At 48.1% G+C, this 18,835-nt stretch overlaps 1 protein-coding gene across 2 annotated transcripts in view; it reads right to left on the bottom strand.

Annotated features, from left to right (window-relative positions):
- LOC146860396 (glycine amidinotransferase, mitochondrial) overlaps nt 1–18,835 on the bottom strand; it is a 204,402-nt gene that overhangs the window by 30,203 nt on the left and 155,364 nt on the right. For both annotated transcript variants that reach the window (XM_085644262.1, XM_085644261.1), the window contains exon 3: nt 15,542–15,737. In XM_085644262.1, the coding sequence (XP_085500388.1) occupies nt 15,542–15,638 (97 nt within the window). In that variant the 5' untranslated portion in view covers nt 15,639–15,737. The remainder of the gene's footprint in view (nt 1–15,541; nt 15,738–18,835) is intronic.

The raw sequence follows: 18,835 nt of genomic DNA on the forward strand, positions 1-18,835 counted from the left end.
TCGATAAAATGTGACTGTAAGGCCATCCACTCCCGGGGCGCTGCTCGCCTTCATACCAGCCAGCGCCTCAAGGATTTCATCCTTCTCTATGGAGAGGGACAGAAACTCCCTATGTGCATTAGAGAGAAAGGGTAACTGAATGTGATCCAAATAGTCTCGAATGCTCTCCTCCATATCAGACTGTCGGGACTCGTATAAAGTAGCATAATACGACTTGAAGCGTGCAGCTATATCTGCCTCTTCCGTTAGTATCACCCCATCTGCCGATCTAACCTTGGTGATAGCAGTTATACCCCTCCGAGCTTTTAGTATATTAGCCAACACTGCGCCAGGCCTGTCGCCCTCCCCGTACACCCTGGCCGTGGCGTACTTCCCTAAGTGCTGCACTTCCACATCTGCTGCCTCATGATATTCCACCAGCGTAGCCTTCAGCTCTGCAGTTGTATCTTCCGACGCATCGGACTGTAGCCTAGCCTCCAAGGCCCTGAGATTTTGTTCCAATGTCGACAGTCTCTGCCGTATATCACGAAGAACCCCGGAATGCTTGGCAATTGCCACCCCTCTGATATAAACCTTAAATGTTTCCCAAACTGTCTGAAAGCTATCCACTGACCCGATGTTGATATCGAAGAACTGTGTGATCGCCTGCGCCATGTCTACCTTAAAAAGGGGGTCCAGCAATGAATATGGGGGAAAACGCCATAAAAAAGGTGGTACAGACTTACTAGGTGTATTCAAGGTCAATAGGACAGGGGAGTGATCCGACAAAGTGCGCGGCAGCACCTGACATTCGCGAACCTGTGACATAAGAGACGTCGACGCGAGCCAGTAATCTATGCGCGTGTGAAGTTCATGATAGGCGGAGTAGTGCGTAAAGCCCCCCCTCCGTGGGATTAAGCATTCTCCACACACCCATAAGGGCCATACATAGCATTTCCCGTCGCATTATTTTGACCGCTGCTGTCTGTGTTCTAGCTGGGCCCCCCGATCTGTCAAGGCCTGGGTTCATAACCATGTTGAGATCACCTCCCCACAGCATATGTGGTATTCCACAGTCCCTTGCAGTGGTAGATAGCGCTGAATAAAACTCCGGACTGTCATAGTTTGGGCCATACACATTAACCAACAGCAAGTCCAATCCCCTACCCTGACAGCGCGAAAACACAAATCTGCCCCCGCCGTCCGCCACCAACAGTTGCGTCCTAAAGCCCAACTTCGGATTAAACCAAGTAAGTACCCCCCTGGCATGAGTGGTGAAACCCGTTGCATGTGCATTACCTAACAACCCTTTGGTATGCAGCATTTGGCTCTGGTTGGGGAGGTGCGTTTCCTGAATGAAGGCAATGTCGACAGCATGCCGATTTAGGTAATGCAACACCCTACGTAACTTCCTATGGTCGTTCAGACCCCTTACGTTCCAGGTCACCACCCTTACAGAATCAGGCGCCCCTCGCGGGACAGTGTCTCTAATCGCAGCTATCCTGTCTGAAACGTAGAGCATCCGCATCTGAGCACTGTAAGCAACATATATGATGAAGTATACATAGAATGGTATGCTGACTGTAAAACCCATGAAAAGGAAAATGAAACCCATTGCCCACCCCCCTCCCACAGCAGACCTCCCCAACTTGGTCATGCCGTGTCCCATATAGGGACAACCCACACCTCCCACCACCCTCCCCAGAACAATTCGATCCCCCAAAGTGGTGATATGCACTCGCGGGCGGAGGTCGCTCAGTCCACAGTTTTTAACAGGTGAGCACCCCGTATCCGATTGCTACCACCCGGCGCAGCAAACAAATTACTGCCCCACTGCTGTGCAATAATCACGAGACTATGTGCGCCTCAGCACAATCTGCAACCACCGAACGCGCGCCCCTCCCGTGTGCCCCCTACAGCTCCTTGCTCCATGTGCGGACCGCGAGGAACCAGGCCTGTACGCCAGCCCTTACTCCCCAGCGCACCTCCCACAGTTTATGTGACCCACCAAGTGGCGGGCATGTTGACAATATTTCAGTAAGCAGTTACCCTTCTGCCGCTGTTTAACCCTTGTACCCATATATCTCCCCACTGCCCCCACACACCTCACCCCATAGGCACAAAGTAAATGCAACACATGCTTGCCGGTACTCCAGAGTCAGTCCTGAAGCTCCAGCGTGATCTCCGCCTCATCTCCTCGCGGTTGTCTCTGCGGGCTCCACTTCCGTTCCTTGTTGCAGTCTTTCAGCGCTTTTTGCAGTGCCTTTGGGTCTAGGAAGATATGGGATTTCCCTTGCCTGTTAACACGCAGCTTGGCCGGATATAGCATTGCATAGTCCAGACCCAGATCCCGCAGCTGCTTTTTACCTGGAGCAAACTGCCGCCTAGCATCCTGCACTCTGGCAGTGAAATCCGGATAGAGTGAGATGGTCGACCCTTCGTACACCAATGTCTTTTTCTCCCGTGCAACACGGAGGGCAGCATTTCTGTCGCAGTAGTTCATCAGTTTTGCTATAAATGGTTGCGGCGCCGCTCCCGGAGGGGGTCTCGGCCCAAGTGATCTGTGCGCTCTCTCCACCACGAACATCTTTGAGAACACGTCCTGACCAAGTAGCTCCACCAGCAGGGACTCCACAAAACACTCCATTCGACCCGTTGACGTCGTCTCCGGCAGGCCTGTAATACGCAAGTTGCAGCGACGGGTACGCGTCTCAAGGTCCTCTGTTTTATCCTGTAACACCTGCATAAGACGCCCAAGTTTCTTGTGATCCATATCCAACGTCGTCCATGGATAGGAGCAAGCTGCAAATGTCCTGATCTTTCTCCTGCGGAACATCGGCGCCACCGGCAGCCCCCTCAGCTAGGACCTGAGGCTTGGGTTTTCTATGCTCAAAGGTTAGCTTCGATTGGGATCTGTCAGACTTGCCCATCGCTGGTACTTCCTACCCTCTGCGCTGGCACCACGCCCGAACAGAACCCCCTCCAAGGCGCCACCCGGGCGCGCCGAGTCGCCGTAAGTCACCACCAACGCAGTTCTCACAGGTCAGCAATCCAGAGGCCCAGCTCCCGCCACAGGAGTAGGTCCGTCGTGAGTTCTTCCACCGAAGGGCGCTGCCGTCTGACCTCACTGTGAAGGCCTACTGAATCTCCTAACGTGTAGCGGTGCACGTCCCACTCGCATCCACCCATTGGAAGGGCAGAGGCACTGTGCCAGAGCGCCACCACGGTACGTCCCGCCTGTTTCTCGCCAATCGCAGACTGTATTGCAGCGTCACTACGGCAGTCCCACTCTTCAAGCCCCACCATAGGGCCCAACCATGGGTCGCGCTCCTGATCACGCACTCCAGTGCGCCACTCGCCCCCAAGCTGCCAGCAACCCAGCAATACGCACAGCAGCGGCCTCAATCTGCCCCAGGGGGCGCCTACCGCACAAGACCTTGGTCGGTCGCTCCTCGCCGGAACGCTGGCCCACTTAACCAACCAGCCACAGCCACAGCTCCAATGGCCTGTGCCCAACCACGGCCGCAGACCTCCCTCGGTGAGTCACGTCCAGGCAGTCTGCGCGGTGCAGTACTCTTCAGCAAGGCTCCTTCAGGCCGCCGCCACAGGCCGGGCATTTACCGCCCCCAGGTACCGCTGCCAGCCGGCGCCCACAGCGCACACGACCACTGTTGTCGCTCACCCAGCCAGTAACCACAGCCAAAAGTCCTCCAAATCGGGTCCCTCCTGGCCTAGGGCATCGGCTCTGCCACGTCGCTCGCAGCACCCAGCGCCCCTCTCATTATAGTCGCGATGCGGGGCAGCACTCCCGGTGTCCTTCCCTCGTTACATCAGCATCCGCGCCTGAGCCCCGGACGTAACAGCAGGGGTCAGTGGGAGGGGCCGCAGCACATCCGAAGAGCAAACCGCACGTAAAGCGACTCAAGGCCGCCCGCGCCCGGATTCGCGCCCGGGGATTAGCGGGCCAGGGCCGTGCCTCACTACAACGTTCTTTTCTTCGCCACAGCAGATTCTCAGAGCCCAGGGACGGCAGCGCCGAGTAGCACTTCAAGCAAGACGCGCAATTTGTAGCATTGCCCTTGTTTCCCAGCAGTGAAGGGCAGAATAATTGTAGGATAATGTTGCTGCGTGCAAGAACCCAAGGCTCAAGCAGCCATCTCCGTCACTGGCCAAGCTCCGCCCTCAGCAATAGCCCTAGTTCACTTCGTTATCCCTGGAATTGTAGCCCGTATGGAACCAATGTTGTGTCATAGTCCAGTATCCTTGGGGAATAGTCTTTTGTGCCTCACCAATTAGTCAGTCCACAGCACATTAAACATATATTTTCCGGTACATTGATCATTTGGCTAAGCCATGGAGACCTGGAATGCACTTTAATCCTCCTGTCCTCTGTTCGAATAGCAAGCACCCCCCACTGTTTTCCCCATAGGGGCTCCCGATCGTGGTAGAGGGGGAAAAAGTCCTGCTAGCTAGGCCACAACAGGACAACTATCCCCTTGCTTTGTCAAGTACAACGTTTGATGTTCAGTGATGACCACGTGCGGTACCAAGAGAAATATGGAACCCCAGGGGAGGGTCACCAGGGTGAGACTTGTGACAGATACTGGGTCCCCTGCTGGAGTCCCCACCCGAGCTGTAGCCCAAATTCATAGGTTCTACGCAAGGTGCCCTTAGTTTGTTCCAAATCCACACTGCACATGTATTAGAAACTGGTGCTACGCCAGATTGCACTTAGATTGCTAGAAAGTCGTACTGCATACATATTAGCCCATGGTGCTCCCAGCGCACCTCAGCCCAGCAGACTAAGCCCTAATTAACCCCCGTACTTGCTTATTCCCAAGCTTTGGGGGTTCAAACTGCTAATTGTATACTGCCCCAGCAGTGGAAGATTACCTGCTCCTTCTAATTAGAGGCCTGCGTGTACTAAAATGCCAGATACAGCTTCCTGCCAACCTAAAGTCAGTAACCAATGCAGGGTAGCCTGCAAGGCTGAGCCCATCCCGTGAAGTGGGTGCTGCGTAGTTCACCCTCTTCAGTCATTGCCTCCATGGATATAATCCACCCCTCGCCTTACCCCTCCAGCAAAGCTAGAGGTTGGGCTGTATTTTGCAGGCCCAAGTGAAGTTTTTGTTTTCCTAGGCCTGACTCTAATTCCCATGCTGACTACCCTGCCCATAAGTGTTTATCTATATAGAAGGCAAAAGGACATGTGAAATGGCCCATCGATCTGTGACTTTCAAACTTGCCAGAAGCTGACTTAAATGACACCGAATCATCCCCCAGGAAGCTCACACTTATTACGAAAATGGGTATCCCTTACATTCAACAGCAGCCAACAAAAGTCAGTGATGTAGGCGCTAGTGGTATCGGTGGATTGTCAGTTCCCGCCAGCCACTACTAGTCTGTCAGTGGTCAACTTGACAAAGAAAGATGTGCCCAAAGCTTTGCACCCACACCGAAGCTGGCACAAAGACATGGCGGCAAACTCTCAAGGCTGTCCAGAATAAGTCACACCTCTATTAATCCACTAACAAACACACTATGCCCCAGCTTACGCTCTTTAGCCAGATTCTTCTATACGGCGGCTATCCATCCCTATCTACCTCTCTGTTTTATCCTTTCTCCTGCTCCGGCTCAAAGTTTGCAGAGGAATAACTACCGCTTGTCCAACACATGGGGTCCGGATGGGCCCAGCTTGCCCTCCCCCATTTCAAATTTAAGCACTAAATTCTGCTTTTCTACCATGCCTGCGAATACGAAAGCTGCGCAGACCGGTCGGGTCAACCATGACCCCCAAAACTGGAAACCAGTCCTGCAGGCCACACAGCACTGTGACACACATCTTCCGTACGCTCGGACCCGTGTGTCTAATATTTATATTGAGCAAATAACAGAACCATCACCGGTCGGCAGAGTACAATAGCTGTCTCTCCATGAACTGCTGAGCATAAACCAGGGAGGTATGATGTCCCAGGAGGATAATGGAAAATTATCATAGGTGCACGAAACAGGGGCAGGCACTATGCCGAGAGCCCTGCGTCTGCATTCAAAACAGGACCAGATGCTTATGTATCCCTTATGCAGGGAAAGTACCAGCATGCTTCCGGTAAAAGTAACATCCCAACTACTAACCCCGACACTTGAGCAACTGGATGCCAGGGCCCACGGCAGGAGGCCACTTCCAGCTGCACCGCACAATGTTCCAGCCATGCAGCCCCCAGTAACATCACCTACTAACCGGGACACTTGAGCAAGTGCGGCGATTCAGTCTATTCCAGGCCCCCAAGGCTATGGAATGGCTTGGGCACCAGGCACCAGAATTGTAATGTATATTGAATAAATCAATGCCTGCTGTTGTGGTCATCTCTAAATAGACAGACAGCACTGACTACTGGCAGGCTGTCACAAGCGCCGGTGTTGACAATTAATTGAAGGTGCCACTCACCAAAAAGCACCCTGTCCAATCTTGCATAGGTAAACTGGCTGCTGCAATCTAGCATTAGTAGGCCATTGCCGCACTTTCTAAAAGTCCATTTGTGCTTTCTCCAGTGAGGTGTAAAACAAAAGCCTTTAAATTTCAAGCCTGGGTCTACTATGCAGAGTGTGTATCACTATGACCTTTTGTTGCGGGTTAAAATGTTTTTTCCCCTCGCTATGCCGTATTTAAAGACCGAAGTAGTGTTTTATACCTTATAAACCTACGATTTGAGTCCATCATTAGTGTCAAATTTTTACAACACCCAATTGTACGGACATCCACATGATAGAGGAGCTCTGGCGTTTGACATGCTTTAACTTGAACAACAGTCGAATATCTTTTAGCAAATTCTTGCAATCTACCCTCTTGCCCTCCCCCAGTTCAAATTTAAGCACTGCATTCTGCTTTTCTAGCATGCCTGCGAATACGAAAGCTGCGCAGACCGGTCGGATCAACCATGACCCCCAAAACTGCAAACCAGTCCTGCAGGCCACACACCACTGTGATCCACATCTTACGTACGCTCGGACCCGTGTGTCTAATATTTATATTGAGCAAATAACAGAACCATCACCGGTCGGCAGAGTACAATAGCTGTCTCTCCAAGAACTGCTGAGCATAAACCAGGGAGGTATGATGTCCCAGGAGGATAAAGGAAAATTATCATAGGTGCACGAAACAGGGGCAGGCACTATGCCGAGAGCCCTGCGTCTGCATTCAAAACAGGGAACTGATGCTTATGTATCCCTTATGCAGGGAAGGTACCAGCATGCTTCCGGTAAACGTAACATCCCAACTACTAACCCCGACACTTGAGCAGCTGGATGCCAGGGCCCACGGCAGGAAGCCACTTCCGACTGCACCACACAGTGTTCCAGCCATGCAGCCCCCAGTAACATCACCTACTAACCGGGACACTTGAGCAAGTGCGGCGATTCAGTCTATTCCAGGCTCCCAAGGCTATGGAATGGCTTGGGCACCAGGCACCAGAATTGTAATGTATATAGAATAAATCAATGCCTGCTGTTGTGGTCATCTCTAAATAGACAGACAGCACTGACTACTGGCAGGCTGTCACAAGCGCCGGTGTTGACAATTAATTGAAGGTGCCACTCACCAGAAAGCACCCTGTCCAATCTTGCATAGGTGAACTGGCTGCTGCAATCTAGCATTAGTAGGCCATTGCCGCACTTTCTGAAAGTCCATTTGTGCTTTCTCCAGTGAGGTGTAAAACAAAAGGCTTTAAATGTCAAGCCTGGGTCTACTATGCAGAGTGTGTATCACTATGACCTTTTGTGGCGGGTTAAAATGTTTTTGCCCCTCGCTATACCGTATTTAAAGACCGAAGTAGTATTTTATACCTTATAAACCTACGATTTGAGTCCATCATTAGTGTCAAATTTTTACAACACCCAATTGTACGGACATCCACATGATAGAGGAGCTCTGGCGTTTGACATGCTTTAACTTGAACAACAGTCGAATATCTTTTAGCGAATTCTTGCAATCTACCCTCTTGCCCTACCCCAGTTCAAATTTAAGCACTGCATTCTGCTTTTCTAGCATGCCTGCGAATACGAAAGCTGCGCAGACCGGTCGGATCAACCATGACCCCCAAAACTGCAAACCAGTCCTGCAGGCCACACACCACTGTGATCCACATCTTCCGTACGCTCGGACCCGTGTGTCTAATATTTATATTGAGCAAATAACAGAACCATCACCGGTCGGCAGAGTCCAATAGCTGTCTCTCCAAGAACTGCTGAGCATAAACCAGGGAGGAATGATGTCCCAGGAGGATAAAGGAAAATTATCATAGGAGCACGAAACAGGGGCAGGCACTATGCCGAGAGCACTGCGTCTGCATTCAAAACAGGGAACTGATGCTTATGTATCCCTTATGAAGGGAAGGTACCAGCATGCTTCCGGTAAACGTAACATCCCAAATACTAACCCCGACACTTGAGCAACTGGATGCCAGGGCCCACGGCAGGAAGCCACTTCCGACTGCACCACACAGTGTTCCAGCCATGCAGCCCCGAGTAACATCACCTACTAACCGGGACACTTGAGCAAGTGCGGCGATTCAGTGCCACTCATCAGAAAGCACCCTGTCCAATCTAGCATAGGTAAACTGGCTGCTGCAATCTAGAATTAGTATGCCATTGCCGCACTTTCTAAAAAGTCCAATTATGCTTTCTCCAGTGAGGTGTAAGACAAAAGGCTTTAAATTTCAAGCCTGGGTCGACTATGCAGAATGTGTATCACTATGACCTTTGTGGCTGGGTTAAAATGTTTTTGCCCCTCGCTCTGCCGTATTTAAAGACCGAAGTAGTATTTTATACCTTATAAACCTATGATTTGAGTGCATCATTAGTGTAAAATTTTCACAACACCCAATTGTACGGACATCCACATGATAGAGGAGATCTGGCGTTTGACATGCTTTAACTTGAACAACAGTCGAATATCTGTTAGCGAATTCTTGCAATCTACCCTCTTGCTTTCCCCTGGTCATCGCGTGCCTCTGGTGCGGATAGTATTTATTGTAATAGTCGCTGACAAAACTAGCACTGAAAGCACATTAATCTTGACAAATTTGTACCGTTTGGGATACTATTTCTTCGTCATTTCGCATTTTCACACAAGGAAATACTGCCAGAGAATTCCCCACCTTAGCACCTGTTTAAATTTAAATCTAAGTCAAAAACTCATCACGCGTGTCGACCCCCACGGCCAATCCTCCCACTCGGGATATGCGGTTGGCCAGTGATACAGCGCTAATCACTTATAATGTAACGTTGCGTGCTCTGCGCTTCCTTTTACATAAGCCAGGCAAGTACCTCTGTTCACCTACAATCGGCATGCCAGACAACATATGATCATCTCGTCCCTCCAACCACGCACTACGACTCATTCAAGCAGCGGTCGGCAGCTGCTAACACGTTACTCAATACTTAGTGCTCTAAGTACATCAAGATAAGCACTTGGCCTTGAAAATATGCTACTCAATTCATAGCTCCCGTGATACATCAAAAGAAGCACCCAAAACACCAAACGCTGCGGACAGCCTTGCGACAAGCTGTCCTGAACACCGCCTTATACCTTTGCTCAGAGTTTGTGCGATACAATACCAAATATTGTCGCACCCCAAGGCCCCGGACCTGGCCCCTCTCCAAATCCTGCGGGGTACAATTTCAGACCACCAGACTTCGCATGACCCCCCAACCTGGCTAATGGCCGGCAAGTCAGTCTGCATGGACATGAGCAGGGGCCTCCTTCCCCTGGAAACCAGGTCATTACCCCCTAGGTGTAAGATAATAATGGAGGGCAGAACCCCCACAACAGCCAGGCGCTGTTCAATTATGCCCCGGGCTTCATGAATGGTGTTCCTAACTTTCTTAGCGATGCCACTGCAGATCTTCCTAACGTAATTATGGGAAGATCTGGCACCTACATATGGGGCCAGAATTGAACCATAGCTGAAATTGTTATACCGGTGTTGTTGTGCTATATGTAGTTCGTGGCACCGACATGGTGGCTTGAAAAAGAAACTTCTTATTTTTCAAATAATATGTTGTGGGCCCAGTTATGATCTCGTTCACATCTTCATGGTTGGCAGTGTCTCTATCTTGCCAGTACCTGGGTCACGTCTGCCTTAAATGATGCCAAATACATCTGGCTTTTCCGCTAGCCTTGCCCATTAACCTGTCCAATGTCAGTGGAAGGCAGCACATCTCTGGTCATGCTCATTTCAGAAGGTGTTAAGCCCTTTCCATTACCAGAAAGTTTAAGTGCAAAATTCAAGAGGTATGGTCGCTCTCTGCTCTCTCACGTATTACCATGTAGATGAGGGCATGCCATTCTGTGGTGTCAGGTTGAAGTATGCACAGGTAATTGACACTCATTCTGGGATGTCTGGTTGAAGTATGCACCGGTAATTGACACTCTCCCACGTGCAGTGCTGTGAAACATTTGAAGTAGTTCATCAAAATCAGCCAGCCACCCCCTAGGCGGAGGCTTGCCCTCCAAAACTTCTGCTAGTGTAAACCCGGTCACACTTCCAATTCAGTAGAATTTAGTAAATCACAACGCCGACCACCCCAGGGGCCTGATACTGGGCTGTGCATATGCGGACCAATATCACCATGAATACTTAGCTTGGAGTGGATGGGTGTCAACCTAAACTGGCTGAAGGCAAAATCTTTGACAATCACTCCTGCCAAGACATGCCAACGCAGGTAGAATAAAGAGTTATCGAGCCCGCCTTACTTCCTTTCCCAGTTCGACACCGGTCGAAGAAGATGCCCCTTCCAGAAAGGTCATGGCCTTATCCCTGAAGCCCATCCATACAGCATTCCACAGCGTTGCTTTGTAAGGCTTTTTCTAGTGCCACAATTAATTATGTTCGCTATGCTCTCCCTCAGTTTGAACAAAATCTTAGCTAATCGTACGCCTGCCTAATTCCCAGGGCTGGCTGGCTGAATGCTTTACGCCTGGAATTGCCCCACCAAATGTGGCCTTGCACTGAAACTTAACTTGGTTGTCTAAGCTTCCCTTTTGGAGCTAGAAACACCCCCCCGTACTCCTTGTGCTTACTAAATGGACCCGCTCCTTAGTTTCCAGCACACAATGCACTAAAATGTCACCTGGCCCTGGTGCCTATCAAACAACAGTGACAGGCTCTGTCACCTTCATACAATACATAAACAAACCTCACAAGGTCGCAGAAGCGGCAAGCCAGGCTGAGTCTCGGTAAACCATGTCACTGTGCTTTCCCTGGCCTCCCTGTGAATAAGGTAACATATCTATATATAAATATATACTCTCCCTTATCCTGGCCCACCACTTGAGACACATGACTTCGTCCCTTCGTCCCTACAGGCATGGAACTAATGCCAAAGAGATTCCCCCCTAGTACCGGATAACCCTAATAAATGCATAATTTGGGACAAAGGTACCAGGGAATAAATGCAAAAGGGGGGTTCTCCAGTGCATGTGAACCCATGGCATTGCGATTAGTAACTGTTGCTCTGTTTGAGCTAGAACATGCGACTTTATTCATTTAAACAATTGATTCAGCAAAGCATGCTGGAGCTAAAGCAATATGTGGCCGGCCCCATGTCACTCTGGGCTTTACCTTGCCTCCCTGTGGAACAGGGAGAATAACCTTAAAGATGTTATGTATGACACACAAACCCAGGCCCATCCGCTTGTCTCCAAATAGCTCGGGCTGATGACTATCCTGTCTAGACAAAGCTGACACTATGACTGAGTTGAAAGGACACATTACACCAGCTGTTTTCGGATCGTAAGGTAAAGATGAAAGACAGCAGCACCTCTTGACTCAAACTTGGAACTCACAATAATAACCTCGGTATTCCAAATCCAAATATTTAACCAATGTTTGGTCACATGTGACTATCTTAATCACCATCAGCCTAGGCCCGAGTGGCCCGCAAAAGAGTACATTTGAAATATAAAGCCATGCATTTTAAACATGAAGCCATGAATCGAAGGAAAGCTTGGGGACAATGGTGTGAATAGTGGTGGTGGCCCCAGGCCCAGGGCTTTCAGGAATGAAACATCCTTCAAGTTACGCGAGACCACTAACTCAACTCGAGCTTGGGAAGCTGCCCCATAGGTTGCTTGCGTGGATTGTAGTTCCACCAGCAACACGAATTACATTACAGGTACCAATGTGAGCATGATGTTTGGACAACAATGCCTATATCTTACATCAGACTCTGAAAACCATGCTGTTTTGGCAAGCCGTTATGTTCGACAAAAGGTGGTAAAAGTAGCCAGTCTACTGTACCTGCAAATAACAACCTGTATCTATACCAATACTTGTCTCATTCAGAATGTTTCCCATAAAACCCTTCCACAAATGAAAACATATTACAGCCTCATAGCCCACCAAGAACCACCCACTCACACTTAGCTTAGTGTGTCACGGCCCTCCCTGACACACCCGTCTCCAACTTTGATCTAGTAAGAACCAAGCTCACTACCCCCGCACATTTCGGCCAGCACAGAACAGTCACCGAAAATACAATACTGCCCCCACACACCTATGGTGTCAAACAGGACTTATTTTTCGGTATTTTGGAGACACAGGCGGCTGCTGCAGAGATCTAGCTGTGTCAGTCCGGGCTAGGGCTATCAACTAACCGGCTGGCACAGGGGGATGCTCATACTGAAACTATGTGAGTAATATCCTGTTACGGACCCCAAATATCAAAAATAGGTGTAGCGCATGCTGCCTATTTCGAAGAACAAGCCAGGTCACTGACGCCCACTAGTGAGCTGCTGATTACCCTGCTATGACTGCAACACACCCTCATGCTAGACTACTTGGTACCATATATATTTTTCAGTTTATGGTAGTGCTGCACCACCAGAAAGGTATCGAGTGTTTGCGCGCTTTACCTGCGCACCAATTAACGCTACACCAAGGACACACTCCTTTCTTATTAGGCACGGGGACATTAAGTGATTTTCCCAGGATCACTGCATATTGATAAGGCGCTGAGACTTCCGTCCGAGCAGGAGCGGCGCGCAGGAAGCAGAGGAGGAACTGGGCGAGAGGGACGCCTAAGTAGGGGGGGCTAGCCTCGCCACCCCCCCAACGGCTCGCCTCCACCTACACGCTTATTGGGAGATCTCCTCCCTGGGCGTGGCCTCACACGCGAGGCAGAAGAAGGGGGAGGGGGAAGGCTGCAACGGGCGGCCACTAGAGAGCTGCCCTGCTGATGTCCCACTGCGTGGGACGCGGGCAGCGGCAATCTCAATAGCCATTAGCTGGAGAACGAGCATGGGGGTGGGAGAGCCCCGCGCTCGCCACCCTCCCCCCGTTGGACCGAAACCCCGAGCCGGAGGCAGGGGAGGGAGCCTGGGCGTATCACTGCTCCCCCCTTGCACAAACTGCCCAACCGCGACTAGTGGCCCAGTGATGTTAACCGGCAGCCAAGTTGGACAGGATGCTAGGCCCACTGGCATAGCTGATAACACGCCGTCTGTAAAGCGCACGCCGGCCGGGCCAATCCGTGACTGGAAATCCAGGGTCAAAAAGAACCGCTCACGGCAGAGAGGGAGGGGCGACATGTCGGCGCTCGCGGACCCACCTGGACCACCCCCCAACAATGGAGCGGAAACGGAAGTCCAAGGACTCTAGGTCTGCGGCATCCCCTTAACAAGTGAGCTACGAGTCCTGCCCCCGCTCCCCAGTACCCGTACAGCTGGTTGCACAATGACAGAGAGCTGCCGCCAGACCAGCCAGACTCCCAGGGTGCGAAGACCCGGGACCCCACCAACGCCGGTAAGGGTGAGGCATGCCTGGCGGGAAGGAGAGGGTAGTGACCATGGGTATGTGGGCGTGGCACTGGTCAATCCTCAGCTAGAGTTAATCTATCTCTTTAACATGCAACTTGGCCCGATTGTCGCCCAGCACAACCCTAACTCCTAACCAGCTTCACCTGCGGAATACCTGGCAAGACCCCTGCCATAACCCAAACCCGCTCTCACTTCCCAGCAGGAGCACGGTGGACTGACCGAGTCCCACCCAACCCGGGCAAGCCCTGCTCGGGCACAAGAGAGCAGGCCAGGGCATGAATGTGAGAGGACACTCCCAAATTAAACATGAACCATGAGGGAATGGTACGGGGGAGGGTCATCGACTTGCCTGGGAGCCACGATATCTACCCGACAACCGAGAAGGAACCCGGAGGACCCTGCCTTCTGTGTGGTAACGTACGGTCATTTTAAATTTATCACATTCCTTTCAATCAGTCCCGACCAAGGGACGCGACATGAGACGGGCACACAGGAGTATGTGTCAGGGTGTGGGGCGGTTGACTAGTCCCAAACCCTGCTCTTCTTCCACTACTGGCCATCCTACAGTACTAGCACAAACTTTAAGCTACAACTCCACATCCCCGACCCGAACGAGACTCATCCACTCGAGAATGCAGTGCCCAAAATTGGCAGCTCTGAGCCCTTATGCCACATCCTTTTCCAACCCCTTACACAATTCCTCCAGAGGACCGCACACCCGGGAGGATTGGGGCACGACTCACCGCAACAGAGGCCGACCACAAGACCGGGGATGTAACCAGCACACCGCTGATGCCAGACCAGAAATGGCATGACCGATTGCCAAAGACACGTCTAAACGGTGTCACGGGCTGCCACAAGAGGCCGCCAGGTGGGCAGGGAGAGGCACTTATACTGCATCCCCCGTCCACCCCTTACAGGAAATGACACGGCACGCGGACCCCTAGGGGTCCCCCAACAACTGGACTGACTTCTGTGCCCTCATGTGGCCCTAAGGTGGCCGCCCTCATATGAGGGTCCCCTTCGTGGACCACGGGCAGCCACAGAAAGCCTGAACACGGATGTGAGGAACGCGCCTCGGGCAAATATTTGAGAGTCACCGGAATTACGGGAGCGTCAACCTAGGAGCCGGTTTTACAACCTCACACCAGTTACTGAAAAAAACCTTCAACAAACACTTCTCAAAATTGAGGGAGGAAAACTATATTTAAATGTAATCAGCTATGGTGCCAAAAATACACACAGGCAAACAGAAACAGAGCAGGAAACCAAGAAAAAAAGTAGTCCCCCAGAGATCAGACAAAGAACTGTAGTATGATGAGACAGTACTTAGTCCCTGCTGCATGGGAGAAAAAGGAGGGACAAAGAGGCAGGACTGACCACTGGAAAGCAAGGATTTTTGAAGGACACTGTAACAAACAAACAAATCAAAAGCAGGGGGATAGCTGTAAGCCAACATATGAAATTACAACAGGTCTCGAATGCTCGACCTAAAAAGAAAAGAAAAGACAAAAAAAAAAAAGCCACACAGATTAATGTGTTATAATGGCAAACCTGCAGATCAGATTCAAACAACAGGATGAACAACCCCTCGATCTTTCGCATCCCTACCAAACATGGCATCATACCCTTGAATAACAGAATGCCAGAGGGCCTGTTAAATATCGAGTTCAGAAACTGCAAACAATCTCTTACTGGTGCTCTTTTAGGTGTTTTGGGAAGTATCTATGTTATATCACCGTGGCTTACCAGAAGACTCGAAGTCCGGGGTTTTATACCGGACTGACCAGTCAATTACTTCTGGTCTCCTAACAGTCACTCCTTCCATTTTCAGTATATTGCACATTTCCTCTATCTCAGCGACAGCCTTTTTGACATGTTCACGAGGGAAACTCTGACCCCCATGCTTCTGGTAAAATGGCCAGTGTTTTTCCAAAGTATTTGCCTAAAAGGGAATAGGACATGTTAATGAAAAACAAAAAGTCAAAACTTCTCTCTCCAACATCTTAAATCAATGGAACACTATCTTGCAAAGCATGTTTTCTAAAATGCTATTTTCTCTCTTTGGGCTCACACACACCACATGTTTGAGTGCTTTAATTGCACAAAATGCAATTGCTTCAAAAACCATATTGACAGCCTCTGAAGAAATGTACTATAGCCCATTGTTTAATTTGTAAACTCTTCATGAAAGCTGAAGGGAAACCAGAACATTGAAACTGAAATCATGGCCCACTGTTAAATGAACGTTGCAGGAGAAATGTCAAACACCTCTGAATTTAGCAAATGTTTACTGTTTAGTTAGCAGTCTATTTGTGAAAGCTAAGCAACATCTGAAAATCCTAAATACAACGAGGGCCCATTGTTAGTTGAATATTGCAGAAGTAATTTAAAGAATCTCTCAGCACAACCACAGCATATTATTCAATCAATAGTCTTTTAATGAAAGCAAAACATACTAAATGAAATCAAGGCTTTGTTAGCTATAGATTGCTGACAGTACGTTCAATAATCTCTGATTCCTATAGTCAGAATCTTAAGAAAGCAAACCGTGTTTTACCTGTAACCATGTATTCTTAGCTACATTATTAAATATTCCCCCTTCTTTCAGCTACAGACCATCAATATAGTTCAGTATGTTACTAGCTGCCTTCAATAAGCCTTTCCCTGTTTAAAAAAAGCATTTATACTAAACTGCACTATAACATGTAATATGCAACATATATATCAGGTAACATTTTTCATTCATTCTTATATTGCTATCTCAAGGTTCTGGTGACGTTTACAAACCACCCAGCTTTCAGCCCTGTACATTATAAAGTCACCACCAACCGAGAGGGCAATATTTATGGTATACGTATCCCCTGCTGTGGTAAATAGACATAATATCGAAAAAAAAATATCGAGTGGACAGAATATCGAATTGCCAAAATATAGTGGTGAAGAATATCGAAAAACAGGTAAGAAATATCGATTGCAATAATATAGAAGTAAGTAATATCGACAGTCATAATATAGTTGCTAAAAATATCGAATTTTTTATAGTGTTTTAAGTGTTAGTATATGTGTTAAAAGTATGCATTAATATTGTAATGTATGTTAGTATATTTTTAAAGTAATGAATTTTATGTTATTTTATTTTTGTGTAATTTAATTCCGTAGCGGGTTGTGGGTTTATAGGGGAGTAGGGTGGGAAGTAATTTAATTATAGTACATTAAATAATAATTTATAGGAATTATTAAATATTTTTAATTTAATTTTGCGTTTTACTTCTGTAGCGGGTTGTGGGTTTATAGGGGAATAGGGTGGGAAGTAATTTAATTGTTATTAGTTAATTATTAATTGGTATTGAAAATTAATTGGTTGTTGATTAATTATTAATTGGTAAATAATTTGTATTAATTGGTAATTAATTTGTATTAATTGTTTAATTGATAATTATGTTAATTGTATTCATTTAATATTTGTAGCGGGTAGTGTGTTTATAGGGGAATATGGTGGGAAGTAATATAATTGTAAAAAATTAATTATTTAATTGATGTGTGTATATTGTTAATTAATATATCTTTAATTTAATGATTAATTGGTATTATTAGCATTTATTAATGTTTGTTATTGAAAAACAATTGGTTGTTAATTAATTATTAATAGGCAATTAATTAAACAAAAATATATTGGTATTTATAAATAATCAATTATTAAATCTTGTGTGATTGGTAATTAATTGTAATACTTGTTTTGGTATTAATAATTAATTAATTTAACAAAATATTAATGTATTATTTTCCCTACTTTTGCACTTACTTGAGTGGGAATAGTAATTATTACACCTACGCTATCCAATGCTTTCCCTATTATTGCACTCTCTGGAGTGGGAATAGTAATTTTTACCCTACCCCTATCCAACGCTTTCCCTACTGTTGCACTCTCTGGAGTGGGAATAGTAATTTTTACCCTACCGCTATCCAACGCTTTCCCTACTGTTGCACTCTCTGGAGTGGGAATAGTAATTTTTATCCCTACGCTATCCAATGCTTTCCCTACTGTTGCACTCTCTGGAGTGGGAATAGTAATTTTTACCCCTACGCTATCCAACACTTTCCCTACTGTTGCACTCACTGGAGTGGGAATAGTAAATTTTACCCTCCCGCTATCCAACGCTTTCCCTACTGTTGCACTCTCTGGAGTGGGAATAGTAATTTTTATCCCTACGCTATCCAACGCTTTCCCTACTGTTGCACTCTTTGGAGTGGGAATAGTAATTTTTACCCCTACGGCATTAGACGTTTTCTCTACTGTTGTAATCACTGGAGTGGGAATAGTAAATTTTGAACTCCCGCTATCCAACGCTTTCCCTACTGTTGCACTCTCTGGAGTGGGAATAGTAATTTTTATCCCTACGCTATCCAACGCTTTCCCTACTGTTGCACTCTCTGGAGTGGGAATAGCAAATTTTACTCTCCCGCTATCCAACACTTTCCCTACTGTTGCACTCTCTGGAGTGGGAATTGTAATTTTTACCCCTACGCTATCCAATACTTTCCCTATTATTGCACTCTCTGGAGTGGGAATAGTAATTTTTTCCCTCCCGCTATCCAACGCTTTCCGTACTGTTGCATTCTCTGGAGTGGGAATAGTAATTTTTACCCTCCCGCTATCCAACGCTTTCCCTACTGTTGCATTCTCTGGAGTGGGAATAGTAATTTTTACCCTACCGCTATCCAACGCTTTCCCTACTGTTGCACTCACTGGAGTGGGAATAGTAAATTTGACACTCCCGCTATCCAACGCTTTCCCTACTGTTGCACTCTCTGGAGTGGGAATAGTAATTTTTATCCCTACGCTATCCAATGCTTTCCCTACTGTTGCACTCTCTGGAGTGGGAATAGTAATTTTTACCCCTACGCTATCCAACGCTTTCCCTACTGTTGCACTCACTGGAGTGGGAATAGTAAATTTTACCCTCCCGCTATCCAACGCTTTCCCTACTGTTGCACTCTCTGGAGTGGGAATAGTAATTTTTACCCTCCCGCTATCCAACG

This window comes from Triturus cristatus, chromosome 3_1 (assembly GCF_964204655.1).
Source record: "Triturus cristatus chromosome 3_1, aTriCri1.1, whole genome shotgun sequence".
Lineage (NCBI taxonomy): Eukaryota > Metazoa > Chordata > Amphibia > Caudata > Salamandridae > Triturus > Triturus cristatus.